Genomic DNA, 19,524 nt, shown 5'->3' with positions numbered 1-19,524 from the left:
GTATAGCAAAATTTGAGAATTTCTGATAAGGTATGTCAATGGAGTAAATTCTGTGTTCAAGGTAATATTCTGTGAATAGCATTAATCAATCACATTTGTAAATACTGGTCTGGGAGTAAATACTAGTCTGATGTGGAATTTATCACTAATTGTTGATTTTATGTGCATTTGGGAAATACAGAGCTACTGAAGGCAGATGGGAAAGTAGTGCACTATCACATCTAAATAGCAGCTAAGCCTGATGATGATTATGGTCTCAGTGCTTTTAGCTGTAATATGGAAAATGAGACAGTCCCTTGATATATTATTCATTCTTTAGTTACAGTGTTCTTTGAGATACAAAGCCATAGAACATCTTTGCAAAAGTTTGACCAAATGGTAAAATTATGTTCCGTTATAGAAATTAAAATAAGACATTATATAAAGTAACATGTGAAAGTACTTTCTCTTTTTGACATCCTTTCACTACATAAGGGTTAATTTTGTTTATTAAGTTTTGAGTATACTCTTCCAGACCTTTTCTCTGCTCATGCACATATGTGTTTATATATAAATATATGTGCATTCACATAAACATGTGCATTCACATACATATTTATCTTTTAAATATTGATATATACATATTGTTCTTCATCCCAAAGTTCATAACAGTTACATTTTCTTATCATCATAGTGTGTGTGTATATATATATATATATATATATATGTTTTTTTTTTTAAAGAGAGAGTGAGAGAGAGGGGGGGACAGAGAGAAAGAATTTTAATATTTATTTATTTTTTCTTAGTTCTTGGCGGACACAACATCTTCGTTTGTATGTGGTGCTGAGGATCAAACCCGGGCCGCACGCACACTAGGCAAGCGCGCTACCGCTTGAGCCAAATCCCCAGCCCCCATCATAGTATATTAATAGCCTTTAATAATTTTATGATTGTTGTGGGGAAATATTTTTGCTGTTAGTGAATTTAAACATTTTTGTCTTCATTTTTTGTTAAAAAATTCAGATATTTTTAAGAGGCTATGGTGATTTTAATAAATATTCCTTTAGTAATGTTTATACAAACATATTTGTAAAATATAATAGTACTTTAATCTATTAATACAAATTTGCCATAGATGTTTTCTCTTTTTACATTATACTGTAGACTTTTGGGAACATTTGTCCTATTTCTATTTAGAACCAATCCTCAGCATATTCCTGTCTACTTTTTTTTTTTTTTCTGATTACCATGATATTCTGTTAATCTATCGGGTTGTCAACTGTTTTACTTTAATTCATTCTTAACTACAGGAATAATTTTCTTTAGTATAGCTTTAATCATGGCATTCATTCCTTTGTTTGGAAACTTTCAGTGATATCATATTTATTGCTGAACAAAACCTCTTTCCTAGCAGAGCATTTGAGATTTGTACAGTTCTACTTCATCTTTACCTTTCAAGAATTACCTTGAGCAACTTTCCTTGAATCTTACTTCATATTGTAGATAAACGGGATAATTTGTTTTCCTTCTTTTAGAGTCATATTCTCCTGGCATCATACTTTTATCATTCTTGTTCTTAATCAGCAGCAGAAGCTGAGTGGCTGATTGAACAGTTGAGGAATTTATTTAAGGGTACTTGGTACTTCATAGACTTTCTGGGAGGATTGAATAACCATGCTTTAGGTTAAACATGCCTTATATTACACCAAAGAACAATTATCTTTCTGCTAACCAAACACTGGAGGAATCTACTAGTGCTGCTCAACTGCTGCCACTTATTGTTTAGAAACATGATTTTGTGCCCACTGTGGGGCCTCTTCTGGTGCTGCCTTTGTGGAAAACTGATGCATTTGCTATTGCCTATACCAGCTATGAAATGCTAACTCTACCTAGAGCCTATTTTTTCAAACTGAAGTGTTTTGCAGGAGCTTCTGAATGTCTTTATCGTAGGTGCAGGATGTATTGGGAATGTGAGTTCTAAAATTTATTTTGGGAGTTTGAACTCAAAATGTGAGAACTTTCCAAAAAAATGGAAAGACTGCAGAATCTGATGGGCACCCTTTACACATGATAAATTCACTCTGATACTTTTGCTCATATCCCTCCATTTGTAATATGTTTCACTTTTTATCTCTAGGTGAACAATTTCTGTGCAAAGACCAATTGGAATATCATTTTAAAAATTAATCTGCCTAGCTCATACTCATCTGAATTTTCTTATGACATTATAAACATTTATTTTACCTTTATTTCTTTAATAAAACAATATCACAGCACAGAAGTGGTATTTAGATATACTCTGGTATAGGAGACAAACAGATATAGAAATATATAGAATAAAATGTGAAAGTAGCCTTTTACCATTCATCTCCAGCCTCCCACCAATTTAGATTGCTGTCCCATTTGTAAATATGCCCTGATAACATTATGATCTTTGATTTTAATTTGGTATATATAATGATGATTTGGCTCTTTATGATAAATTCATTGAGTGTAGAGACCCTTTTTGTTTTCTGGTCTTTCAATAGTAAAACTATTCATATGTGTAGAGTAGTAGATATAGGGACTTTTGAAATAAGGCAATAGATATTCAGACATTTTGAAAGTAAAAATTTACAACTTGGCATTTAATGAACATAAAGAAAAAGACAGGCATTGGTGTAGATGCCAAGATTCTAGCTTGGGATTGTATCATCGATGATACATTTAAATGATATTGGAAAATGTCGGAACTACTCTGTCTCTGCAGATTTTTCCTAGACCCTTTCTTATTATTGTAGGAGCTCCTTTATTCACATTTCTGAATTAGAGTTGGGGGAGGTGCTAAAAAGTTCAGATTTGCCATAGAGTTCTACAGTTTAGGAGAGACTAAAAAATACCACCTTCACCTCGAGTTGTGTCTGAGACGTAACTGTTAGAGTATAAGTAAAAACTCTTAATGTGGAGATGGATTTTGTTTCTTTTAAAGGCACAATACTTTGATTAAATAGGATAAATATGGAAATGTTTCCCAATCATTTTTTATCCTTACTTATACTTTATTATGTAAGCATATTTAGAAAATGTTTTTAAAGTGTGTTAACATTTCTGATAAACCTGAAGCTATAGTAAGAATTCCTGTTTCCTTATTTTTGAGGAAGTACTGAGATAGAGATTTAGGATTAGGAGAGAGAAATATTGAATCTTGAAGGAAACACCCACAAGTCACTGAGATACAGAAAACACACTTTTAAATATTGAGCAACATGTCTTTAGCCCATGCTCTGGTCCATGCTCTTGTAAAATGAGGGAAACACATATGCACTTTGAAAACTGGCGTGAAATTGTGCTACCCTGTCTTTACCTTCCATACAGCCTCTGGTGCATCTCTTCTATAAATATTCACTCCAACCCAAGTCAGGGCTTCTTCCTCTTGAGATAGCCTGCACTCTCTTGAGTATATCTACCTTCCTAAATAAACCTCTGTCTATTACTTTGGCTAATACTGGAATTCTTTTCCATTACCTCTGCCAGGAACCCAGTGCTCCCGAGTTGAGTTCCTTCTCTCCTCTGGGAACTCCTTGGACCCTCTCCGGAGACCTTTCTTCTCCCATGACAAAACCTCTGAAAAAACATGATGGGAAACCATATTCAGATTTCTCTCTAGCATTTTGCCTTTTATCTTATTCTCTTTTATCTGTTAATTGTAACTAATTTGGCAATCTTTTCTCTTTCCAGATCATTCAACTTCAAGTGGCCCGTTATCTTTTAAGCCTAGTCGATCACTGGTTACTCTTCCTACTGCCCATGTGATGCCGTCTAACTCCAGCGCTTCAATTTCCAAACACAGGGAATCATTAACATCAGATGGCTCAAAATGGAGTACAAGCTTCATACAAACTTTGGGAGACCACAGTACGGGGGAGCAGGACTCTTCACTAGACATGAAGGACTTCCGGCCTCTTCGGAAATGGTCATCTTTATCCAGACTCACTGCCCCAGAAAACTGCAGCCAAGGTAGCACTGTACACAAGGAAGAATTGAGGAATGGTTTGGAAAAGACAGGGAGAGGCAAGACTTTAACATCACAATTAAGGACTATTGGGCCTAGTTGCTTACATGACAGTATGGAGATGCTTAAGCTAGAGGACAAGGAAATAAATAAAAAACGGTCATCAACTTTGGATTGCAAGTATAAATTTGAGAGTTGTAGCAAAGATAACTTCAGAGCCTCTTCCTCTGCTCTTAAGAGACAGACCTTAGATATGACATACAGTGCCTTACCTGAGAGCAAGCCCATTATGACAAGCTCAGAGGCTTTTGAATCTCCAAAATATTTAATACTTGGTCAGCAGGCAGCAAGTGGAGTTCCCATTCAGCCTTCTGTGAGGACTCAGATGTGGCTTACAGAGCAGTTAAGGACAAACCCTTTGGAAGGTAGAACTACGGAGGACTCTTATAATTTAGCTCCTTGGCAACAACAGCAAATTGAAGAATTTCGACAAGGAAGTGAAACACCAATGCAGGTAAGGCTCAAAACCTAGTATTTGCTTCCCTCCAGTGGATGTTGTGCACTTTGCAGGAAGCATCACAATCACTGATTATTTTGCCTTTTCTGTCTTCTGGAAGCATAGATGTTATAAATTTGAAAAGTTTTGCGTTGATTAAAAAAACTTACAAAGAAATTAGAACTAATTAACATGAAAAACTTAAAATTTCTACCTTAGTCTTTTCTTTCTCATTTGTTAAGTAGGCATAAAAATAAATAAAGCAAAGCATATATTTTAGGAAACTTAGAAACAAAGAAGCTGACACGGTGTGATAGAAAGTTGACTTGGGATTACTAGATCTTGGATTTTATTTCTGGTTTTATCAGATTTAGAACCTGGATGATTTTTAACCTATTAATTTCTCTGGGCCTCAGTTCCTTCATCTATAAAATGAGAAGGTAGAACTAAAGTCATTTTTAAAGTTTTGTTTACAGATGATATGTGTTTAGGTTTATAAATCCAGACATGCTTTTTTTTTTTATTAGAAAAATCAAGTGTTGGTTGTTTCTTAATCAGCTTAAGGAAAAGGCTTTATGGTCATATAATATATAAAGAAAAAGTAGTGTAGAGTCCCTAATGGGTCTACAGAATAACATATAAATGTATAAATTTCTTGATCTGGAAATGTCAACTGGGAATTTTAGCCAGGAAACCAATTTTCTAACATAAATCTTGTCATCTACTTTTTATTACCAGAATTTTCTGAAATGAATTCTATCAAAAATTACAAAATTTCCCTAGAGTTAAAATTTTAAATTACTATTCATTACTACTAACAATAAAAAATGAAGAATAAAGTTCATGTAAGAGTAAAGAGATCACTTATCCAGGAAGATTGAACCCAGGTTATCATTCCTGGTAGGCCATTTTTTATAATCTTGATATTATATATATTTAAACCACATAAACAATACATCATTTGGATGTTTAAATTACAAATTTTAAAAGAGTGCTTTAGCCAGATTTATTTGTGATTTATTCAAGTGATTAGAAAGATAGGATACCTTACTGTTCAAATACTATAACAGTTTTTAAATGCTTGTGATTATTGAAGAACAAGGATCAGACAGTTGTCTTTCTAGCAGGTGTCTTTACATAGAATTGGAGCTGTTCATGGGGATGAGTATACATACTACTCCAAACTGAAACACAGGGATGATAAAAGAGAAATGTAACTGACAAAATTGGGCTAATTTAAAGGAATAAATATTAATTTACTTATCCTTTTATTCTACTTGGAAGAACGTCTGCTTTACCCAAGGTTTTCTCTAACTCTGAAGCAATATAGAGAGGTTAGGGAGACTGGAAGTGTATTGTGGAGAAAAATTGATTTTTAAATTTACTTGCACATATTGGAAGAATGAAGCTACTATTGCATGAAATGTGTATGTGTCCCAAAGTTCCCTATTTCTTGATTAACCTTTTACAGGATGATCTCTTTATATAGTAATTTTAAATTTGAGAGTGGAATGATGAATTCAGGTAAAGAACACTAGATAATTCAGCTGCAATTTATGGGGTATGGGTGGGGTGGGGAAAAGGGGTACTGGGAATCAAAATGGCGTCATGCATACTAGTCAAGTGCTCCACCATGGAAGCTACACTCCTGGCCCTTCCGTTACAATCTTTGAATCACTGTTTCTCTTCTAATTTCTTTCATGGTCTACTACAGAGAAAGATTATTAATTAACTTCTCCTTGGTGTCTCCAAGTATTATCTTTATTTTACACATTCTTCTCATGATTATTTCTTAAAAATCTCTTTGAAGCATTGACTGAACTTCCTTTTAGTGTAGTTTTTACATAAAGTGAACAACCTTATTAAGGATCAGTCCATCTGATAATCAGGATTTTTTCAGTCAAAACTGCTCAACTCTCACCATGGGAAAAAAATCTTCTACATCAAAGAAAAGGAATTTGGCTTAAAGTCATGATCTGATAACACAATAGATTATATAAAATTTTGTGGCAGCTCTCAGAGTGTTGATCTCATTTGCTCTTCACAGGTCCACTATTCCCCAAAAGTTAATTTGTAATAAGGAAGGCTTGCTCTCTTTAGGACTTAATCCAGAACAATTATTGAGTCAGCCACACAGACATAAGTTCATTGATTTTCTTGATTGTTGCTAAGTCATCTTAGAGTTGAGGTCGTATAGAACTCAGAAGCATATCCCTTTATGAATGAAGAGAAGCCATATATGCCCCCATTTGAATTAGAATATAGGGCTCCATATGCAACTTCTACCCCTAGTCTTTGGTTCTTTTCTTCTCTAGTCCATTACTCCCCACCCCGCCATGACTGACTCTAAGCATTATGACAGAAGAAAAAAGCAAAATCTTGACTTTTTTTAGGGAAATATACTTCCCTTTCCTTCCAGTGCATTCCTTGGTTTGGAGATAGAGGGATATCTGTTGGGTTCCTACACATCCACAGTGGATCTCCCCAACAGTAGTAGTGTATTATAGTTTAGATATTAGGTATTCCCCAGAAGGTGGAATGATTGGATTATGAGTGCCTTAACCCAATCAGTGTGATAATCCCCTGACAGGGATTAACAGGGTGGTTAACTAAAGGCTGGTAGGGTGTGACGGGAAGAAGTGGATCCCTGGAGGCATGCTTTTGGGGTATATATTTTGTATCTGGCAAGTAGAATCTCTCTCTCTCTTTCTCTTTCTTTCTGCTTCTTGGATGCCCTTGTTCCCAGCTGCTTTCCTCTATCAAACTTTTCTACTACAATGTTCCACCTCACTCAAGCCCTGAGTAATGGAACCAGCTATCTTGGCTAAGGCCTCCAGAATTGTGAGCCCCCAAATAAACTTTTCCTTCTCTGAAATTGTTCTTGTCAGGTCTTTTTGTTTATCCATTTTTCTCTTTATATTCCCGGAGATATTTTGGTCTTGAAATCATTAAAAAGTGGAAGATGAAATTTTGTGCTTATTTAAATCATAAAGTGACTTGCTACTAATCAAAATATTGATACCTGATTTCAACATATTTTAATGGAGGTTTTTCTCCTATATAAATAAAATAATTTGACAAAATGACCTAAAGGATAACCTGGGAGTGTTTCATGTATTTTATTACATTCTTAAGTTTTCTTATTTTTATTTTTTATCTTTACATTCTATTTTTTTTACTGTCTGATATAATCTTGGTGGATATTAGGGCATTTTCTATAGATGGGATATTAAATTATGACACATTCATTAGCTGATTTTATATACACATAGTAATGTGTTTGATTTTCTATTTGTCACCTTTTCTATATAATTTGGCGTATAGCTTATTTTAAAATGTGTGGCTACTTAACATACAAGTAGATCCATTTTGAGATTTATCATATTCCTACTTTGTTAGAAAAATCAAAAATAATCAGGAGACTATTAGAACATAGCAATTCACTACCTGATATAGGTCTGCCCTCTTGTGTTTATACTAGGAAATTGTTTATATTTTATTTGGGGAAAGTCCCCTCAAAAACCCTCTACAGTATCAAAACTATTTATAATTAGAACATTTTATAGCAAACATCATTCCTGAATAATGGAGCAGTTTTACTGAGTTCAAGAACATTCATCTTAAAATAGGTGATTCTGATTATTTGCATTAAATATAAATTTTTAACCAATGAAAATATGAAAGGCAGCATTAAACATTCAAAAATTAGTCATTTTTGTGTCCTATAAATTAAGATTAGAATTCATTCCAAAGGAGAAAGTGTTTGAACATTTAGTACTTAAAAATTTTGGCACTTTAGTTATAGATTAACACAATACCTACCTACCTACCTTTCTTTCTTTCATGTGATGCTAGGCTTGAATTCAGTGCCCATCACGTGCTAGGCAAGCACTCTACCACTGAGCCACAACCCCACATTGTTTTCTTACAGCTTGCTCTTTATATAACATGATAAAATGAGAGTTTCATTTAAAGAATAGGATTTTTTTCTACATTTTAATATAAATTATAGTATTCTGAAATCTTTGAAGTATGAGTTGTTAATTTTTATGAAAGAATAAAGAACAAAAATAATCTTTATTTGCATTTTACTCTGAGGTAAAACTCCCACAGTTAATAGTTTGAAATTGATGTTGTAATGAACAATATAATAAAGCACATAGAACTTATCAGTTGAGGTTTTCTGTTTTTTAATATCAGTATAGCTAATTATAGAATTTGGATACTGTTGCATAGGTAAATTCTGAGACCAGTGAAGTTGAGGTCTAATATAGGATTTATATGTTTTCTGGCTAGTATGAGACCCTTTTACTGTCTGCTCCTTAAATATTTACAAACCCAAACTGTTCCCCTTTCTATCTCCAGTACTTCTCAGGATTCCAAGAACTTAAAAGCAGTGTCTCCTTCACTATTCAGCCAACAACACTTGTCAATATTGATGTTTCAAATTCTTTTAGTAACCATATTTTGGACATTTTAAGCTCTCGTGATTTTAAGAATATACTATGGAAAGTTAGATATTATAGCTCAAATAATTTGCTACAGCTTTAAATTAGTTAGACTCTATGAGTATTACTAATTATGGGAATCATACTATGAGATGTTAAGTTGATTACCAGTTCCTATGGCTAACTTACAAGTCGTAGAATTGTATAATTATTGAAAACATTAAGAGAAATTTTATTTATATAAGATTATGGTCTTACCCTTATTTGATTCTCCTACACTTCAAAACATGTTAATATAGTATAGAAAATAATATAACTATTTTAAAATGTAGGTTCTGACAAGGAGTTACTACAAGACTTCTATATAATAATGATGTAGTGACAATAATAATAATAGTAGTAGTAGTAGTAATAGATGTGAGGATCAGTGAGCTATTTTGAATAATAATACTTCATTTGTACTATTATTTTGGCACTTGTAAAGACCTGAAAAATACTTACAAAGAAGCTTTTACTGTGCAATGTAAATAACATTTGCCCCAAATTGTGAAGCTAAAATTTTATATATGAAGTGAATTTGTTAGTAGGGCTATTTCAAAATTAAACTCCTACTTCATCATCAGAAAAGATTTAGGAAAGAAATTTATAAGCCATTTTGAGGAAATCAACAGTTACATTGTACACATGTATAGTCAGTTTTGAAAATGAAGCCCTTTTCATGTTTACAAGATCTAGCAAATACATTTACTAACAATTTGTTTTAATCTTGACCTTTTCATAAAGAAATTCTTCTACTTGGGAAGCGGGCTGTATTGTTTTCCCCTGTTCATGGGATGACATTTTAAACCAAAGTAGTAAGTTGCAGATCTGGAGTTTGCTGCAGAACTTCAGAGAAGCATCACGATGATGCAAATCAGCAAGAGACATATTAAGATGAGACAGAAATTGATAAACAGGTTCTGGAAATTTTGACGTGCTTGTTGAGGCATTTCAATAGTTGAGGCTCTTCTTATAGCAGATCGAGTGAGGTATTGGACTTTCTCCATGATGCCAGGAGGCAGGAAGTCAAGTTTTAAGTGGTCAAGAGAAAGATAAAAAGCTGGCAGCCAATCTGAGGTAACCGTCTCCTTTTAGGTAGCCTGGAATGTAAAAATAGTAAATGGATTAGGATCATATGTATAACCTGTTCTCTGAATAGGTAAAACACATTTGCATTAATTGTTCTTTTTCAACACTATATTTTGTATTTATAACATCAAATCTCTATAATGTGTGTGTATGTCTGAGCATACATGTGTTTTTGTGTTTTTGGTAGGATAATATCATTACAATCTCATTTGTCTTTGTGTTTGGGTTATGGTACAGCTTGTTTTGAGCTATTCCTTTGGACAAAAATTCTTAAGTCTGTTTCTCTGTAAATATAATTGATATATATTAAAAATTCCAGAGCTAATCTCAGGGAATAGAAGTGCATTTAAAAGTTATTCTTTAGATCTTAATTTTAGTCTGAAATATATTTCACTTGTTTGGCATTCCCAAGGTTTTATAGCTTTGTAGAATGTTACTTTAAATATCATTTCAACAAAATTTGTTATTATGTACTGAGGACTGTCAAGCACAATAGGTTTAGTAATTATTATTATCTTACTAGCTGCCATGGGCAATTCTGTTCACAAATGTCTTGTACTTATGAGCAGTGGTTTATGTCAAGCCCTATTTCAGAAATCTCACAATCTCTTGCTGCTTGTGGGGCCTAAGCTTTGATAATAAAAATAAAGATATATCATAGAATGAATTAGATTAAAAACTAAGTATAGGGCTGGGGATGTGGCTCTCGCCTGGCATGCGTGCTGCCCGGGTTCGATCCTCAGCACCACATACAAACAAAGATGTTGTGTCCACCGAAAACTAAAAAATAAATATTAAAATTCTAAAAAAAAGAAACAAAACTAAGTATGAATTAATTGTCCAGATGTAATGAGTAATAACATTTGAGAATTTTCTGTTTTCATTCAGAATCCTTATGTCAATTTTTAGGGTGGGAGGGGTACTGGGGATTAAAACAGTGGCACTAAACAACTGAGCCACATTCCCAGTCCTATTTTGTATTTTATTTAGAGATAGGGTCTCACTGATTTGCTTAGGGCCTTGCAAAATTGCTGAGCTGGCTTTGAACTGGTGATTCTCCTGTGCCAGCCTCCTGAGCCACGGGGATTATAGGCGTGTGCCATTGCGCCCAGCCCTTCTATGTCAGTTTTGAAGTAGGAAAAATTAAAATTTTTAAGAAAATATAGCTAACTGTCCAGAAATGATAATGGTTAGCATTTATTGTCACATTATTGTTAACATGTTATATATTGCCAGGTTTCATTTTTCACTTGGTTTCTAGACATTCTGGGAAAATCCACCTAGAGTGCCATCCTAAACCTAATAGAGGCATATGCTAAAGAGAGCAAAGCAGAGAAGAATGGAACAGGGAAGACATATATGAGGCACATAACTAGTTGGACTTTGGCATTTGGTTTTTTCAAAGAAACCATGTGGTATGTGGTGGTTAGATTCTGTAATCTTCAGTACTTTAAATTGTATAACAGAATGGGCTTCCATATGACTTGAGTCTCTGTCCTCCATCATAGTATAGAGCCATAGTAAGGAGTTATACAGAGCCAAATTTTATCAAACTTTATTCTCTTAAAGAGTTGACAACAACTTATATTTTGTCTAAAATACATTCTTTGTTGTTCAATGCAGGTGGCTAAACTTATCCGTAACATTTCCCCCTTGGAAAATAGCAGCTTAAACTTGGCATATATTTAATTATTTTTGTTTGAGTTCTCCAGATGAAAGCAGAAGTAGGGGGTATTTTCTTTTGTTCTTTAAGAAAATGTAACTTTATGTTATTTCTGCTTATATTTATTGTAGTGAATTACTGTAGACCCAAGTGAAATTATACTATTAGGAAATCATTGGAGGATTTTCTTTATTCCTTTATATACTTGGAGATATCTCTCTCTCTCTCTCTCTCTCTCTCTCTCTCTCTATATATATATATATATATATATATATATATATATATAATAATCAGAATACAGTTGAGAAGAATTAGCACTGATAACTTCTATTTGAACTCACATATTTTTGTGGAATTTCAGGGCTTTTAACTGGTCTTAAAACATCAATTTTTAAAAATTATTTTAAGATAAACAAAAAATGGGAAAAGAGGGAGCTAGCTAGCAGTTCGTCATAAAGCATATATAAGGAATCATCCATCCCCTATTCTGACTGAAGAATGATACCTTCAGTCACATGAAATATGTCATGTTTCCATAAATACTATATTTCCTTTAAGGATTTTTCGTTCTTTGCACATGTTGTTCTGCTTCTGCCTGTAATGCCCTCAACCCCTACCCCTTTCCACCTTTTGGTTTTCTGCCAGGCAAACTCCAGTTGATTTAAGGCCTAGTTTAAATATCATTTCCTAATAAAACTTTTCATTATTCATTAAGGTAGAATTGGTAATCACCTCTGCTGGTTTTTAGTAGGACTTCAGTGTATTTGTTTTTAAATATCTGTCAGTTTGTGTCTGTAAATTCAGTTTACATATCAATATCTTCAACTAGACTTTTAGTTAATAACTAAAGTAACCATGTATTTATTTTGTATCTTAGCACTCAATGCATAATTGGCACTGTTTGATTAAATCAGTAAAGTTGAAGATTTTTTTGACTAAAAAATTTAGAAGATTCTCAATGATCAGATTAACCAGTTAGAAAAATAGAATTCAGTAATTAAACTTGTAAGCTCTAATATGTTTTCCAAGTCTCCTCCAATCACAGATGAAGAAAATGAGACTTAGAGGATTTAAGTCTATGTTTATGTATGACATGGTCTTCTGATTAATACACTATTAACTTGAACTAGGCTTTGTGTAAAAAAAAAAATGAGTTTTTGGTGTTTGTGAAATACAAAGTTTTGTATACAAAATTATCTTGTCATGTTTTATAATTTATTTTACAGAATTCATTTATTACAGCCAAAGTGATAAACAATTTTCCATGAATTAAATTACATTTTATCATTAAGAAACATAATTATGTACTTTTAGAGGTAAAAGGATAGTTAATAGTCCAAATTATTCCATAATTTAAAAAAATGTATTATTTTATTTGTAGGTTGATCTAATACCTTTATTTTATATTTATGTGGTGCTGAGGATGGAACCCGGTGCCTCATGTGTGCCAGGCAAGTGCTCTACCACTGTGCCACAGTCCCAGCTCCTATTCCATCATTTTTAATAGAACATATTTTGGAGTAGTAAAATGACATAACCACTGCATTGTGATGAATTTTTTAAAAATAAAATGATAGAAATAATTTCATTCTAAAGAATTTAAGAATTAGCTTGTGTGAAATATTGTTGTATGTAATGAGCATAGAAAAAATAAAAACTTCTAATTATCTCAAAAAAAAAAAACAACAAAGAGTTACACCCTAAAGAGATGAGCTCTCTACTTACAAAAGTATGATTAATATATTTTAATAATTTATTGTTTTTGTTGTGCTAGGGATCAGATTCAGGGCCTCATGCTTATGAGGCAAATGCTCTACCACTGAGCCACATCTTCAGTCCTTAATTAATGTATTTTAAAGATGATTTTAAGATACTGTAACAGCCCACTATTATTGAAGAAGAGTTTGGTCCTGGAAACAAATAGTGCTTGTTGAACTTAGACATTTAATGTCACGATTTTAAAGTGATATGTAGTAACCTTTATAATCTTAGGCTACAATTAAATTTGCTTTACATGCTGAAATGTTAGTGGTACATATTTTATTTGGAGGGTTCAATTTATTTTATAGTGTTATAATCTGATGTGTTGTTCTAACTCTGCTGAACTTCTAAAATCTGCATGATAATAAATAAGCCACTTTTCATCCCTAGAAGATAGGGCTTTCTTATATTTCTTGAGAATTGAAAGACTGTGTATGAGAACTGCATATTTGCATTTTTTGAATTATCTGATTCCTACATTACAGTTTATGGCATAGTTGTCAGGTGTTTATTATTATTATTTTTTTCTGCACCGATTTCTCTCCTATAAGTTTTGAAATTTTGCAGTCCTCTTTTTTTCCCCTTAATTATAGCCAAGCTATTAATAGCATAATATTTAATGGAAAGTGTGGAAAATGGCTTAATTTTATGTTATCTGATCTTTTTGAAGCATCTCTATACGATAATCAGATTCTGCTGGGACATTCTGAACTTGCATCTGGCTTAAAAGGCCTAGGAGATTGAATTTAGTCCCTTGTCATCTTTATTGTAAACATGCACAGATCTTAATTTAGAGCCCCCCTCCTTTATTAAAAGAATGACTGTAGGTATATATTGGGTGCTTTGTGACAGAAAGAATATTTGCAGGTGCATTTAAAGATTAATCATCCAAGCTGGGTGCAATGACACATGCCTGTAATTCCAACAGCTCAGGAGGCTGAGGCACAAGGATCACAAGTTCAAGCCAGCCTCAGTAACTTAGTGAGGCCCTAAGCAACTTAGTGATCCTTTTCTCAAAAACAAAACAAAACAAAACAAACAAACATACAAACAAAAAAACCACTTTTTTTTAAAAAAGTGCTGGGCATGTGGCTCACTGGTTAAGTGCCCCGGATTAAATCCTTTATAATATTCCCTGCCACCGCCCCCCCCCCCAAAAAAAAATCCGCATCTTAGTATTGTAGTACTGAAAATATGTGAGTTACTTGATAGAAGTTGGTTTATAGGAATACCAGATCCTTGTCTCTTGAGTTGCATGTAAGAAACAGGAAAGTACCCACAGAGTATGTTGTTTGTATGTGAGATCCATTAATATTCTAATATTCTAGTATAGGAAGGGTATAACTAACTTTTTACTCTTCTTTGGGGAATTTATCAAGTCTTTTCTCTTTTGCTCAAAGAAGGCGTTGGAAATTGAGAAAAAAAATCAAGTTCAAGATAGAGTTTTATGATTTTTTTTTTAAATGAAAGAAGGAAAGATTCAGCTTTCTGAATCTATAAGCTGATTCTAACTGGTTATGAAAATAATTATATAAACATAAAAATCAATATATTCCTTAATACTAACTTGACCCCCAAAATGCAGTGTCCTAGCTTTTAAGCTCTGCCTTGAGGACAGTTCATTAAGCTGTAGCACAGAGAGAGATTTCCCTCTGAAATTGGCATGTGGCTGTTATTTTGTCTTCATTACTTTCAGTTCTTTACTTGTTGAAATAATGTTTTACAGTTAATTCACTTGCATTAAAATGTTCCTTTTAACTATGTATATGTGGAACTTTTTAAAAGGAGAGTTGGAGAAGGAATTTGGGAGAAGTCTTAGGGAATGATGATTGGCATTTAATAAGTATATCCCAATTAATGTGAATGAATCTAATTTTTTTTTTTAAGCCCTGAAGATGGAGTACACTTTACAAAGCACTAGAGGTCCTCAGTTGACTGTGACTATACTGAAGTGGTGATGTACACCCAGGCTTTATTTTTATGTGTTTATTTGGTAATACATGCTTCAGAATTATGTAGGGTAAGAATATTGATGAATTATTTCTGGAGATGTCCAGAGAGACTGCTTCTTATTTGATACATGCCACTGTAATTTAGGATTATTTTCTTGATTCTCTGACTCCAAGTTTGCTCCTTTGCCAGTACAAGCAGCATTCTGTCAATTCACACTTCAAATGAAAGTGAATTTTATTCATAAATAAATAAAAGGAAGATTTCACCAGTGTGAGCAGCACACACCTGCAATCCCAGCACTTGGGAGGCTGATTCAGGAGGATCCCAAGTTCAAAGTCTGTTGTTTAGCAAGGCCCTGAGCAACTTAGCAAGACCTTGTCTCAAAAAATAAAATGACAGCTTGGGAGGGGAGGCTAAGGCAGGAGGATTGCGAATTCAAAACCAGCCTCAGCAAAAGGGAGGCATTCAGTGAGACCCTGTTTTAAAATAAAATACAAAATAGGGCCGGAGAGGTGGCTCAGTGGTTGGGTGCCCCTGAGTTCAATCCTCAGTCACTCCCTTCTAACATAAATAAATAAATAGAATGGGCTGGGGATGTGGCTCAGTGGTTAAGTGCCCCTAGATTCAATCCCTGGTATCCTCCTCTCCAAAAAAAAAAAAAAAAAAAAAAAAGCAAGGTTCCTTTATTCAAGTACTTCAAAACAAATGGACTTCAATATTTACATGGTAGAATAATTGGAACAACAATGAAATTGAGGAAAACTAAGGATATAATATGGGAGTGGAATAAACTATGGTTTTTGTGGAAAGTTTCTTTCTTTTATTTTTTTTGAACCCAGAGTCATTTTACCACTGAAGTGTACATCTCTATTCCTTTTTATTTATTATTTTGAGACAGGGTCTTGATAAATTGCTGAGGCTAACCTTAAACTTGTGATCCTCCTGCCTCAGCTTCTCAAGCTGTTGGGATACGGGCATGTGCTACTATACCAGACTTGTGGAAAGTTTTGACAAAAATTAAGCTGGATTATAGGTATCAAGCCTAAATGGTTTGAAGGTATGTTTTTATCAGTTAAACAAATTAAATAACAGGAAACTTTAATTTGATTGTGGTGTGTTATTGTTTTTCAAAGTATGTGTGATAATTTTGAATTTTTTCCTACTAGTGTTTATTGCATTATAACTAAGGACATCTGTAATTTTCTTACATCTGACACTTTAAAGATGATTTGTAGAACATATATTTAGCTTATTAAAGATAAAATGTATAAATTAAATTTAAATGAAATGAAGTGGTTTTAAATTAATAGAAGTTCATATTCTCTTAGTTTGCCTGGTAAAGGCCATTTGCAATATATATCACTTTCTATTTGTTTTGTCAATGTCTTGATTTATTATTGTCATGTTCATTAGTGTATAGTGCATATGGTTTAGAGTCAGAACCTAGACTCTTGCCAAGGTCTCTCTATTCATAGTTTTCTGAATAGGGGAACCTTTAATAGTTCACTTTTTTGCATCTGTTTCCTAAATTATGAAGGAGAGATGCAATACAAAACCCAGAGAATTAGGAAGATTAAATGAAATATGTGTCCACAGTGCATTTAAGGAAAGTCTTTTTCAATAATAAAGAAGAATGTTTAAACTCACTATCTTCTAGAATTACCATCTGTTTAAATAGGAAATCTATACTTTGTTTTCAATTAAAGTTTTAACATATAACATTATTTAATATATTACATAGTAAATACATTATATAATACATTTAAAATACACTAAATTTTTAAGACTATACTTTTAGGATCTTTGTTAAATACACTAATTTTTTCTTGAGTCGTTTTATTTAAGCAGCTGTTCTACTGTCTCCAGTCAATAAGATTAATAAACAGTGTGTAACCCAAATACAGTTATTTTTCTGAATGTCTAAGATCCTATTAAAATAATTTTGATATGTGAACTTTAGGAAATGATAATGATGTGATGTGAGGTTTTTTTGTAAATAAGTCAGCTCTGTCACCTGTTTTTAAAACTTAACATTTCATAATTTACAAATCTTTCATATTTATTCCATTTGATTTCATTTAACACATATTTTAGCACATACTTTTTAAAGCACATGTCTTTATAAATGATGACAGTATGTGGATGATACCTTAGAAATGCACTAGTTTGGACATGATGTCTGGACTATGGCATTATGTTTAAAATGTTAACAACACTTAGTGTTGTTAACATTTTAAACTGTTAACTAAATAGTGTGTTCAGACTTACAGAAATTATATATACACTAACAGTAAGTTTAATAGAATTTCTGCTCCTTGTCTACTTTTTGGAGTAATGTGATATGAAATTCTGTTAAGAGTGAAATAACTCAACAAATACCCTGTTTACAGTGTGAGAATGTAATTTAAATCGTATTTGAATACAAGTACATAAATATGCATATAAACTTGTGCTGAGTTAGTTGTATAATATACCAAAGGAAAATATTTTATGAATATAAATATATTGAGTGGCAATTAGAGTGCTTCAGTGGTAGACAAAAATTAGGAATACATGTTTTCATGTGTTAGGCTGCTTTATGGGATTATAAAGTTTGTATTTGTCTTGAGTGATGGAATTAACAGCTATCATAGGAATTGAGAAATCTAAATGTAGATTTTATTTGATCATATAGGTAAAATATAAAAATAATGAAATAAAATATATAATTTTTCATATGCTCTGACAGATTTAAGGATGAGGAAACATTTGATTGTGGCATCTCTATTCCTAGGTATTATTTTTCTTTTATAAATTTATTGGAGGAATCTGAGAAACACTGGAGTATAATAACTTGACAAAAGTGTATTAATAGGCAGAATAAACATTTTATCAGATTTGCTCAAATGAGACTTAGAATGTTTAGGTACCAAACATTTTTAAAGTGTTGAATTATTATTCTATAATTTCAGAAAAACTTTTATGTATGTTTATGACAAGTGTTTTAAAATTTTTAAACTTGTTCTTTATGATATAGTATTGAATTAAATAGAAACAGTTCAATTTATTAAAGCCTGGAATTTTTAGAAGTCTTTATTAACAGTTAACTGGACTTTATAGAGAGGAAAAATCTTCAAGGTCATTTTAAAAGTATTGTGTATTCTTAAGCTCTATTTTATTAGTATCACTGTAAGAAATCATAACAATATTGGAAGAGGTATTGTGATAATGTGCATGTTGTCACACAACTTTTGCTATTATTCCAGATGTAAATAGCTCACTATATTTCAGCAGAATAACATATAACAAATTAAGCCATTTTTTCTGGTATAGAAAAATTAAACCACCCTACTACCAAATAAGGTAACATAATTGTAAGATTCTTAAATTGGCAGAAATTCACTCAAAAAGCAAAATATAAGTGAAAGTTAAAATAACAAGTCAATAACCAGTATCAAAAATTAATGTGATGCTTTTCAAAATTAAGTCTCATTTTCACTGTCACAAAATGGATAAACAGTTATTTAGAAAGTAAGCATTTTTGTCATAGCAAACATTTTATTGTAACTTAAAACTGAAATATAGAAAATATGATTAACACTTTTTAAAAGTTCAGAAAGTATGAATTATAAAAATCAGTGAAGTCTGTTTCTTACCTTGGTTTCTGTGGTCATCACAATAAAGAGTATCAACTTGTGTGAAGTCTTATGGGTGTTTAGCTGGGAGGTTTTCTGACTGTTACCAGGTTTATGTGAAGGGTTGGAGTAGGTGGAGGAGAAAATCTGTTCTAGGGAGGCCTTATGATGTCACACAGGAATTCCGAAGTTATGATTGGTTAGTCATAGTCATATCACAACCAACCTTTAGGACTTTATTTATCTTACTTTAGGTATAGAAAGGTCATTAACACTTAGTGCTTCATTTTTTAAAAAAAATTTTTAAAAAGTATGTGGCGGATACATGAAAAAAAAATTAAGCAAGCTGGGGCAATAGGAAGCTGTCCTTAAAAGATTTGTGCATCTCAGGCTTAGAGATAATTGTATATTGATGGTAATGACTTTTAAGAGTTAAATAGTTATTGTAATAGGAATTTTAATACAATGAGAATAATAATACAGGCTTCAGT

At 32.6% G+C, this 19,524-nt stretch overlaps 2 protein-coding genes across 3 annotated transcripts in view; one reads left to right on the top strand and one right to left on the bottom strand.

The window, feature by feature from the left end:
• The window catches only part of CEP85L (centrosomal protein 85L), a 173,552-nt gene that overhangs the window by 54,758 nt on the left and 99,270 nt on the right, over window positions 1-19,524 (top strand). Inside the window, exon 3 of the mRNA XM_081293929.1 lies at window positions 3,697-4,484. Coding sequence (XP_081150055.1) covers window positions 3,697-4,484 — 788 coding nt within the window. The remainder of the gene's footprint in view (window positions 1-3,696; window positions 4,485-19,524) is intronic.
• Window positions 9,540-19,198, bottom strand: PLN (phospholamban). Of its 2 annotated transcripts, none has more exons than XM_081293931.1 (2): window positions 19,055-19,198; window positions 9,540-10,053 (listed from the first exon to the last, which is right to left on the bottom strand). In XM_081293931.1, exon 2 carries the CDS (start codon window positions 9,958-9,960, stop codon window positions 9,802-9,804), a length of 159 nt encoding a protein of 52 aa, XP_081150057.1. In that variant the 5' UTR covers window positions 9,961-10,053; window positions 19,055-19,198; the 3' UTR covers window positions 9,540-9,801. The 2 variants fall into 2 exon arrangements, with proteins under 2 accessions (XP_081150057.1, XP_081150058.1); XM_081293932.1 differs by lacking the exon at window positions 19,055-19,198 and adding an exon at window positions 12,047-12,091.

The sequence above is a fragment of the Spermophilus citellus genome (assembly GCF_964194105.1).
Source record: "Spermophilus citellus genome assembly, chromosome: 5".
NCBI classification, from domain to species: domain Eukaryota; kingdom Metazoa; phylum Chordata; class Mammalia; order Rodentia; family Sciuridae; genus Spermophilus; species Spermophilus citellus.
Note: the sequence above shows the minus strand (reverse complement) of the source record. Positions and strands in the feature narration are given on the sequence as shown.